This window comes from Perissodus microlepis, chromosome 1 (assembly GCF_051167445.1).
Source record: "Perissodus microlepis isolate ML-2025 ecotype Zambia chromosome 1, ASM5116744v1, whole genome shotgun sequence".
Lineage (NCBI taxonomy): Eukaryota > Metazoa > Chordata > Actinopteri > Cichliformes > Cichlidae > Perissodus > Perissodus microlepis.
Window position 1 is genome coordinate 3,338,896 of NC_140461.1, and position 11,020 is coordinate 3,349,915.

At 40.9% G+C, this 11,020-nt stretch overlaps 1 protein-coding gene across 1 annotated transcript; it reads left to right on the forward strand.

Annotated features, from left to right (window-relative positions):
- The first annotated feature begins 623 nt into the window (after positions 1-623).
- Positions 624-10,095, forward strand: tppp3 (tubulin polymerization-promoting protein family member 3). The gene is made up of 4 exons (XM_084926942.1): positions 624-729; positions 4,314-4,515; positions 5,902-6,055; positions 8,246-10,095. Exons 2-4 carry the CDS (start codon positions 4,328-4,330, stop codon positions 8,438-8,440), a joined length of 537 nt encoding a protein of 178 aa, XP_084783068.1. The 5' UTR covers positions 624-729; positions 4,314-4,327; the 3' UTR covers positions 8,441-10,095.
- Positions 10,096-11,020: the final 925 nt, after the last annotated feature.

Genomic DNA, 11,020 nt, shown 5'->3' on the forward strand with positions numbered 1-11,020 from the left:
CAGCAAACCGATGAAACTCCTGCTTCTATATAGGTGCTTACACTTGCTGGTGATCAGTTAATCATGTGCACTTGATCAGCAGCACCTGGCTTCTTATGGTAGAAGGAAGGGTGCACTTGCTTTTTCACATGACCGCATGTCTCCTTTTTACCTTAGAAATTCTCCAAAGCACTCTGTGTTTGCCTCTCTGTCACTGGCAGCAGCCGTGCTGCCTTTCAGCCGCTCGCCCATCATTACGTGCAGCTTTGACACAGAGGAAGGGGCCAGACTGCAAAGAGTATTTACTCAGAAATCTGTCATCATAACTTCATTAAATCTTATTTTCAGCCAGTGTATTGAGCAGCTGCTAAAACCTGCCAAAGGCTCAACAGAGTGTTTTTCTTGTTTTATGTTTATACTTTATCCAGCCTTTAATTTCAATTAAAGCATAAAAATCTGCATGCAGCATTGTTATATGATCATTATGACCTCTGACCTTTGACCTGCAGCTGTGGGAAACTGCAGGAGCCTGCATAAGCGCCCTGCCGTAGGACCAACCCTCCCTCTCTCTCCCCCTCGTTCTCTGTTTTATTGCCCTCCCCTGATGTTGGACAGGATGTCGCCAAGGCGACGGGGTAAACAGATGATAACAAGCCCTTAGCTCTTCAGAACTCATTTGAATGCTGCCACCGCTGCTGAGGGCCAGAAGAGGGAGAGCAGAGGCAGACGGAGGGGACTGAAGACCGACAGGTAGGAAACTGCAGGACACACATGCAATAAAAAAAGAGAGAAATCGGGGAATTTAAGAAAAAAGTTTTAGAGAATAAGACTCAAAGATTGAGTGTGGTGCAAATGTCAGAAGTGCAAAGCAAAGAAGAAGAATGGAAAAATTAAGAAGAACAAAAAAGTAGAAGTTGATGTGTTTAATGTAAACAGACGACTTTGTAAAAATATACAAGGATTTTTTTAATGACAGTTTTCAGATAAATTTTTAAAATCTTCACGCAGTCAGTGCTGGAACAAGTTTTTAGTTTTATTCCAGAAACTTTTTCTGCAGTGATTGAAGATCAGAGTCGGTTTAATTTCAGACATGCACAGAGAGCAGAATGTTTGGAGTCTGCACAGCTGGAAGCTTCAGTGATTCATCTGCTGTGTCTTCAATAATGCTGCCACTTATCAACTTAAAATGTCTGAAAGAAATAGTCATGAAGCGTTCTCGCCAAACAAATATTCAGATCTCACAAAAAACAGCAAACAGCAGGATCCTTCACACCAGACAAGATGTTTGATTACAATTTGCTAAAAATTGCTTGCTTAAAAAGTATAAAATTAGCAAACATGCAGGGATTTAATGTGCAGCCACATGCTGTCATGTTTTATGAATTTTAAAAGTGTGGACAGTCGGTAATCTGTTTATTTGTCTTTGCATAGTGACACACACACACACATGCACACACACTGACTGGCACGCCCATACACTTTACACAGTCTGTGTGGCCCCATGACTAAAACACACTCAAACTGAAGGAGAGCTGCTGCTAGAAACAGAGCGTGTGAGCCTAGCTGAGCTTTGTTTTTAACACTGAGACAGGACTGAAGTTCCTACTATTGATTATCAATCAAGTTTTCAATATCTGTCTGTGCGTCTCAAAGCAAAAAGATAAAGGAGCAGTGAAGTGTCAAAACCCAGCCTTTTCCCAGGTTTCACCTCTCAGGTGCAGCTTTTCCTACCTGCCTGGTGATAATTGTGCATAGAATATTTGTTTTTTCAGGAAACCCAGGAATTACACGAAGTAAAAGCAAGTGATAGGCAGATGCTTTAGGCGGTAAGCTACAGTCAGGATGCTTTTGTAACAGGCTGTTGGTCACTATGGGCAGAATAAAGACGGGGAGATGTGGGCAGCTCAGTCTATCGATGGTTAAGGAAAAAAAAAAGAAAGTAATTTTCACACATAAATGTTGGACAATTTCACAAGAATTAGTTCAGGAGAGTGTCTGAGAGTGCTAGCATGAAGCTAACAACGTTCTCACTACATGCTGACTTTTTACCACTGTTCCACTGTTTAATGTCTCATATAACTGCGTTGAATGTTTGTGTCGGGTGGTATCGTAAAAAGTTCCCAGCTGCAGTGCAGGTTTTAAATTAGCGCTGCAAATATTGATCTGAATTTATGTTTTTGTGTTTTTCATTATTTCTGTCAACGATAATACACAAGAAACACAATGAGGATGAGAAAAAAACTGTTACGCTTCAAACTGTTAGTCTACCTTTGCACAGGGAGGTTTCGCTTGCTGTTTCTGCCAGATGTGATGTCACAACTGCTGGCGTACCAATTTTTTGGTGCCATTTCGGCTTGTTGTGCACCACCCAGATTTGAACTTTAACCTTACTGTTTCATCTTTGTTTTATTCCTCCAAGTAAGCAGGACATTTTTCTGAGCAACGATACGTGTTTCTTAGGAAAAGACTACAGTGAGTTAAGTTCAAGTACGCTGACGTTAACGTTTATGTAAGCAGTGACCTTGGTTTTAACCTCGGAGCTGCAGCGATCTCCCATGTCACCTTCCTCTTATTTCTAGAATTTCTAGAATCGCATGTACCATAATACATCCGATTAACATTTGGTTATAGTCTCCTTTGTCTCTAACGCTCCTGCATTTCTCCTCAACCTCTGTGCTCCTGTTTTAACAGTTATTCATAGATTTGAATGTTTTAACATGTGATCGTTAAATGTCAGTCTCTGTTGGGATTAGTTGGCTTGGGAATGGTTTGTATCAGAGTGAATCATTCTACCACAATAACAGCTCAAACTTGACTGAACTCAGAACAGTCTTAACTTGTTGATGCACAAAGAGACCAGATTAATTCCTGCTTTGATCTGTCTTCAGTTTTAACTGCCGTGATTGTGGGATTTGGGTTCAGAGATGACCGACTTTCAGTCTTGCACCTAAACACATCTGATAGATGTTAGACAGTACCTGCCTTGCTGTGAGCTAATCCAGTCTGACTCCTTGCAATTAAACTATCGGTTGATTTTTAAATGTGTGATTTTGTGCAATATTTTCTGTTTTCTAAAGAAGCGATACAAATCGCTGCTCATCACAAGAAGTGAGTCCCTGAAGATTGTTACAAGAGCCAATTGAATGCAGAGATGCTTCTTATGTTGAGATGTCTAAAAAGAGACTGCAGGGGAGCTGCACTGATCACTCTTCCTAAAAACAAAAAGCAGGTTTAATGAATCAGCTTCCAAATAGAAGAGATCGCTTCACATTAAAACTGCAGCTGCCTCCACTGCCTGGAATCTGACACCTACACACCAGTTTTAATGGACAGATGCACTTACACCTTTCACACACTGTGTGTGTGTGCGTGTGTGTGTGTGTGTGTGAGCAGGGCTCATATTAACTATCTGTACTATAACTTCAGCCGCTATGGCCCGCAGCAGCTCTGATTCAGAGTTGTGCAAGTGGAATTTTCACCAGAAGCAGCATGACAAGGAGACACAAGTGTATTTGGACAGAGATGAAGCCAGTTCTGTTTCCATGAAACCCACTGTTATGGATTGCATCAATGTGTGTGTGTGTGTGTGTGTGTGTGTAGTCGCACAAGCCTGAGAAACCACAGTGAGGTCACGTCTCACACCCTACACACACACACACATATTCTGTGGGCACATGCACACTTCTGCTGGAGCTGCAAAGATAATCAAAATGATCTTCATGTCCAAAACACCTACACACAGAAGCAACAATTTCTAGCTGCTACTGGCACAGCAGAAGGTTTCCCAAAGGGAAAACTAAGCATTGTTTCCAAGAACCATTCAGAAAGAGGAGCTTTGCACAGAGAGGAGGAAATATCCACTCTGCTGGTTTATTTTACAAAGTGCTGTGCACGACATATTGACCTTCAGGAAATAACAGGATAGAAACTGTAACGAAGCTGTGCCAGAAACTGCAGTTCCTCTAATGGCCACCGGAGGGTGACTTCAAAAGCGAATCAATCTCCACAGAGAGAAAAAACATAATGGCAGCCTGATCTGGGTGTGGTTGCTCTGACTCCGCCGACACAGTCACCTGTTCTCTTGGCCCATCTGAACCACTAAACTGGATCTGTCAACCACAACTGTGATGTTGGTAACTGTTGAAGCATTTTAATTAGAATTATCTGACAGTGTGTGTGGCTCCAGGTGACTACAGGTGAATAAACTAAACGAACAGCTGTAATACATATGGCTTTGATTTATAAACTCAAAATGCTCTCATAAATCCTGTAGGGGGAGGAGATTACCTTCGCACACAATCTCCAGTGTTGTCCTCTGCTTAATTTTATTGTAGATTATCTTTTCATCATGGCGGAGAGTGCAGACATGGAGCAGCTCCTCACAGCTTTCAGGAAGTTTGCAGTCCATGGAGACACAAAGGCAACAGGCAAGGATCTGACCGGGAAGAACTGGGCCAAACTGTGCAAAGACTGCAAGATCACTGACGGCAAGAACGTCACCGGCACTGACGTGGACATCGTCTTCTCCAAAGTCAAGTGAGTGTTCACATCAGCGCCAGTGTCAAAAGACTGCATAAAATGCAGTTCCTCTAATGTCCACTTGAGGCAGGCTCCAAAAGTGAGAGTCCCATTTTATAATCCCCAGCCTCACAGTAGAAATGAACTGGTTAACTGTCATCATTAAAATGTAAAGCCTGGAACAGAAAGCAAATTTTTCCCAGCTTTATAACCAAGTTTGTGACCATCGGCTGATGAACTAGCATCTCATCTTAACATGGCCAAATCTCTCTCCAGAAACTCAAAAGGATTACAGAGGTGACTTTACACAACACCCTGCTGGTGACATGTGCGTTTTGAGTACTGGAGATATTTTACTGTGGTATTTGAAGACCTGCTGGTCCACACTGAATTTGAGGAAAATTGAGTACCATTGAGGTAGCTGTCACATTTTTATTGCATATGCACATTTAATGTGGATGATGGGGAGCTCAGTGTTTGGTGCAAACCTTGAAGGGCTTTGTGCTCGGACACGCTACAGATCATGTCTAATCTGGAAACGCCCTTTTAGAAGCGCCGTTCAAGCCTTGCTTGTAATGTGGGACAACAGTGCGTGCAGGGAGTGAATGTGTCCTGCTCAACAAAGGTGGGGCGATTAGTCGAACTTATATTTGTAAAACCACCTCCCTTAAAGTCTTTTGTTACCATATTGTATGAAAACACGTGCATAAATCTTACCTCTGAAAGACTTTTTGCTCCGTATTTAGTTTTTAAGTCAGTGTCTCCTCCACACGCCCTGATAAAACTGCAGCACTTTAGTCTATATTCAAACACAAATGTAGCACATAATTAGTTCAGACAGCGCTGAAGTCATACTCTAAAAACTGATGAGTGTCATCCATCACATGGGTGTAACATGGGTGGGACTGGCGGATAAAGACAGTCGTGGAACTACATTATGGGGGACAAAATGTTAAGCACTGGATGAAATGATTGATGTCAAGTATTTCTTTAGAAACAATAACATACACTGGGGGACCAAGAAAATAATGGAAATGTTTAGGGACCCGTTTTGAACTATGCCAAAGATTTAGACCTGCAATAAGAAGACTTTTTGCTGTGTTCCTGGGATGGATGTTTTTGAGGAATTGCAGTGCGGTGTATCGAAGGGGCAGCTGTTGTTTGTTTTCTGTAGTTTTGTTGCTCTACTTTTAGTTACTTGAGTTATTGTTGAATTCCCAGTCACCACCATTACTCTGACAGTTGTGCCTGTGTTCAGCTTCCCAAACTTTTCTCGATGAAACAAAATATCTGTTTAATAATTTAAAAACAGCTAAAAGACATTTTCCAACCAAGAGAATTAATAGTACAGTTTAGACTCTGAACTCTTCCATGTCTGTGTTCCTTTTGTGTATTTCTGTACAGACAGAAGACGTCTCGGGTCATCAACTACGAGGAGTTTCAGAAAGCTCTGGAAGAGCTGGCTCCAAAGAGGTTCAAAGGTCAAAGCAAAGAGGAGGCACTGCAGTCTATCCACAAGCTGGTGGAAGGCCGAGAGCCTACCAACGTTGGTGTGACGGTGAGACAAGATGCTTGTGTGCCTGTTGTTTTAAAGCTCTAAATCCCACAATAAAGATGCTCAACAGTAAAACAGGAAATTGTGATTCTATGCTATGTATATTTTGTGAAATGTATCATTTTTCTTTTTGTGCATATGTGTAAAAACAAAAGCAATGAGTCTCCAAAAGAAAAGACTTAAAGGTAAGTGTCAATGTAGTTATATGGATTAAGCCATACTGTCATACTAAGCCACACCCATACTTATATATAATAGTCCCCTCCATGAATCGCCACCTTACCGTGGTGGGGGGGTTTGTGTGCCCAAGTGATCCCAGGAGCTATGTTGTCTGGGGCAGTTTGCCCCTGGTAGGGTCTCCCAAGGCAAACTGGTCCTGGGTGAGGGGCCAGACTAAGTGCGATTCAAAATGTCTATGATTGGATTCATCAAGGACTGAGGACCAGGGATACCAGGACTCCACCCTGGAGCTACACCTGGGGTAGGGCCTCATTTGAGAGGGCAGTAGATAACACAGTGTATTTAAAGTAATGATAAAAAACATCAAGGGGCGAGTGAAGTCGGAACCAGAAGAACATAAAACTGCATCATCTGCATAGAAACGAATTTTTCTGATCAGTTTAGTCGATTTCCCAGCTCCACACTCTGAGCTACAGTTTGAACAGAAGAGTGTCTGTCTGTGAAAAACAGCAGCATAATCATGAAAACATGATTAGACGAGTTCGATTATGTGCCGCTCATATTTTATATTTAGCTCAGCGTTTAATCACCTCAGGCTCATCTTCTCAGTTTTCAACTGTAGAAAAACAAGTCCTGAGCTGCTCCACAAACAAGCGTCTTACTGCTCTAATGTTTCAGAGCCATGGCTCAATCACAGCTGGCTCATCCATCAGATCACAACTGCACACATCAAAGAGCTCTTATTTTATAATGATGAGGTCCTCAGAGCCTGAGCCAGCAAGTGAGGCAGTCTGGATCCTCTCCAGCTCATTAAACGCTCTTCAGTCATCAGAGCAGATACCGTCAACACTAACCTGACTGAAATGCATGCATTACAGATGACAGTCCATGAGTAAAAAACACGATCAAGTTACAAGCATCGATTCAAAGTTTTAAAGTTTTCATGGATTAAAGCAGAAGTTCTTGCTATCTGTGGAGTTACAAATGACACTGCATGTCATTTAAACTTTACCTATCAGCAGTACAATATGGGACTGTTGGTACCTATGGTGAAAATCAACTGTTTTCCTGAGGTGAAAAAGAACTGTTTCATATCCAGAATAAATGTGACTTTAAAAACTATCAGATGCTTTATTTAAATGTCCATATTCTTTAAACTTTGGTTTCTACTACCCTTCCCGTTTGCCTTGTTTTGCCTGCTCTGACATTGGGCCTTTTTTCATTCGCTTAGTTTCCAGTTACTCTATCTTATCCTCATTTCAGCTACCTGAAGAAAACTAATGAAGAAAGCAGAAATATTATTCTTGTTGTGGTTTTGCAGTGGAGTCTTCATTTCAGGCCCTGGCCAGAGAGGATTGCATAATGAAGGTGCAGTTTACAGGGACCCAGTGCAGTTAAATGCAGCGGGCTCCGTGTTATCTAAAATACTGTGCAATGATCACAATCATAGCTTAAAGCAAACAACAATTTTAATTCCACCTTAAACTAAACGTGAATCAGTAAGAGTTGCTTTCTAAGTGTTGTTGCACCCATGGTCGTACAGAAAACACAGAAGTTATGAAAAATAGTTGTAGCCACTGTGATATCACTTGTTGACTTCATGATTTTGCATTTTAATGATTTTTGGAATCACACGTTATCATCTGTGAGTTAAAAAGCAGACGAATAAAACACAACAAGCCAGAATATTTAATGTGTCATCTATTAAAATGCTCTTAAAGGCTCCAACGCCCAAACACACGATCAATAAGTAATGTTTAGTGACCTGAAGTAGTGGATGGTTTATGTTAGAGGCTGTAAACATGCTTTGTAATGTTGGATATTTTAACATGGAACTCTAGAAGGGCCAACCTCATTGTGGCCTCAAGTGGTCATTAGAGGAACAGCAGTTTTTGGCGCTTCTGCATTGTCTTCATTTTTCCCCTCTTGTTAAAAAAAACAGAGACACGTCCTGAAGCAGGGAAGATATTTTTTCTTTTACTGACTTTAATCTAATGTTTCTACTTCCATCAGAAAGTGGCAAAGACAGCAGCGGTGGACCGTCTGACCGACACGTCCCGTTACACTGGATCACACAAGGAGCGCTTTGACGACAGCGGCAAGGGCAAAGGTCGCGAGGGTCGTGAGGAGATTGTGGAGAACACGGGCTACGTGGGAGCGTACAAGAATGCCGGGACGTATGACACAAAGGTGAAAGCTGAGAAATGAGTGAGCCGGAGGAAGCGCCCCCTGCTGGGAGCTGACTGGAAGCACAGCTCCCCAATAGCGCACTTAGTCTGGACCAAACCTTGAACTTTGACCCTTCTATGTCTGTGTGGATGCCTGTGTGTTTGCACTGGACAGAACTTTATGTTCATTCTGATTTGCAGATAAATATGTGGATCTGACAGAGGTGAGGTATTGGCCTCATATCAACTCATCAGCGCCCCCCTTAGGCTGAAATATTCATCACACATCTGGACTTTTTGTTCATTCTCGGTGCCCTCATTCAGAGCAAGGAGGTGGGTGATGTAATCAGTACCTGCTCTGCTCAGTGATGGTAATCCAGTCTGCAGCATGTGACTCAGTGTTCAGCTCAGTAATAATGAGCTGTTTCTCTGACCTGGCTTCTCCTACTGTGCTTTCAACCCTGTCCAGAGCCTCATTCATGTGATTCAAATTCTTTCATTCTCCCTATGAAGGCACTGGTGCTGCTGCTAATCTGATTATCTCTATAGCTTTTATTTGGTTACACAGAAGCAGACTTAAAAACAGGAAACAGGTTCTGCATTTTCTGGAAATCATTTTAAATCTAATGATACACGTTTAAGTTTGTTGACTAAATTCCATCTCTGAGGATAACTGCACACACTTTGCTTCCCTTTGAGTCAGTAGCGCCCCCATGGGGAGGCTTTTGGATTTGTCCTGCTGAATGTCCACTTCTCTTACGAGTCCACTCATGATACTATGCTATCACAATAAGTCACCTGTGATAATGATGGTATCACGATACAACAACTCGTGATATTTGACACAATGTGCAACAATCAACGATGCAGAGAAAAATGTATTTATTCTCTGCTTTCATCTTTAATAACACAATAACACAATAATTCATTTAACGCTGTCCACACTGTTCTGGTTCACTGCAGTTTAGGGAATGTCCCTGCTCCCGCTTCCATTTCCATGAGGAGTCATGAAATGCTGATTCCAGGAATCCATTTAGCACACCTGCATGTTTGAATAAAAATCTCAGTATGTGCAGCTGGTGTACCAATAACATCACAGGAGGAAGCAATAAAATATCAGGACTGTAGAAGCTTCTTAAATGAGAAGTGAGACGTCTTCACGAAACTTAAAGGAGTCCAATCGCTTTATTCCCAACCTCCTTAGACTAAGATATCACATTATTGAGACTTCACTCCTCTGCTGTTAGCCTGAATAACTATAGTGACGGCTTCATTGCTCACCTCCTTCTATGAGGTTCATGTGTCTGAATGGGGCTGTAGTTTGTGTGTAAAGTCGTTTAGCAAATTAAATTCTCACTGCCCATTACAAAAAAAAGGTGTTGACTTATGGATACTTATAGTATATATATATAGTATATTCAATCTCCTGCAAAAAAGAAAGTCAAACAAACCAAAAAGCTCAATCATCTCTGGATCCACATCAGATTAAGATCAAACTGTTTCTGCAGCGCTGAGGTTTCTGAAGCCATGTTTGCATTTTTTTTAAAATCTTTCTTTGTTATATATAATTTTTCAGCCTGATTTTTCTTCTGCAAAACAAATATTTTACATCTTCCCCAAGAGCTTTACGTGTTAATTATTGTTGTTGATGCAGTGTAAGTAACTTTAGTGAACAAATAAAAGCTTTAAAATGTTTTTCTTGTTTCTTATTTTTGTCCCAAAAGGTATTTGCAGGTCAGTTTTATTTAAAGTAATGAGAGAAGACAGTCAGGGGGATGAGGAATAAAGATTTTTGCTGCAAGAGTTCAGCTTTTGCATTCTTTTATTTACATTTTACAAGCCGTCCAAACTTGTTTGGGAACAGGATTTGAAAATCCTAAGGCTTCCTTGTCTGCATGATGCTGGGGCTGGAATACAAATACATTTCACGTATTTGTAGTTTATAATATACAAATAAGCCCTTCAGGTTTCTGGACAATCTGACCGTATTTGTAAAAGACAGAGGACCTTTTCAATCACATGACAACCAAAGATCCAGATTGACAATTTATTTAGAATAAAAGCCTAAAAACATTAAATGACAAATAATAAAATCACACAGAGCAAACTAGCTGTCACAGAGTATTTTGTGTCCATAGCTGAACCTCCATGGATACGCCATGCACTGTGTATCTGAAGCATAATACCAGCAAAATCACTTCTAATGACGCCTCTGATAGAAGATGCCGCTAATATATATGATAAGATAGAAACACCCTCATCAATAATCCGGTGTGAGAGTGTAACATTAATCCTGAATCTCTGTAATATAAATCATATAAAACCTTTTACTGAATCAGGTTTTATTTATGTGTGTGTTGCTGGATTATAGCCCAGAGCCACTCCAGGTTATGGTCAAGCATTCAATAACATTTTTCTCAAATTAAATTCAGTTGTCAAATAAAAAGTGATTTGAATGATAGACTGTATACGAAAGGTGGAAGCAGCCTTTAGTTATGAAAAGTAAAGCCTTAAATTTTCTTATTAATGATCAGCTGGAGGAAAATCCTCAAAAGAAGTCTGATTGCATAGAAGTGTATGAAAAAATGACAGAATGTTTTACTTGACTTATGACCTCAAT

Excerpts from the sequence above, each read along its gene's own strand:
- tppp3 (XM_084926942.1), top strand. The coding sequence starts at position 4,328 with ATGGCGGAGAGTGCAGACATGGAGCAGCTCCTCACAGCTTTCAGGAAG. Across the intron at positions 4,516-5,901 it reads ATCGTCTTCTCCAAAGTCAA|ACAGAAGACGTCTCGGGTCA; the intron begins GTGAGTGTTCAC and ends ATTTCTGTACAG. Across the intron at positions 6,056-8,245 it reads CTACCAACGTTGGTGTGACG|AAAGTGGCAAAGACAGCAGC; the intron begins GTGAGACAAGAT and ends TACTTCCATCAG.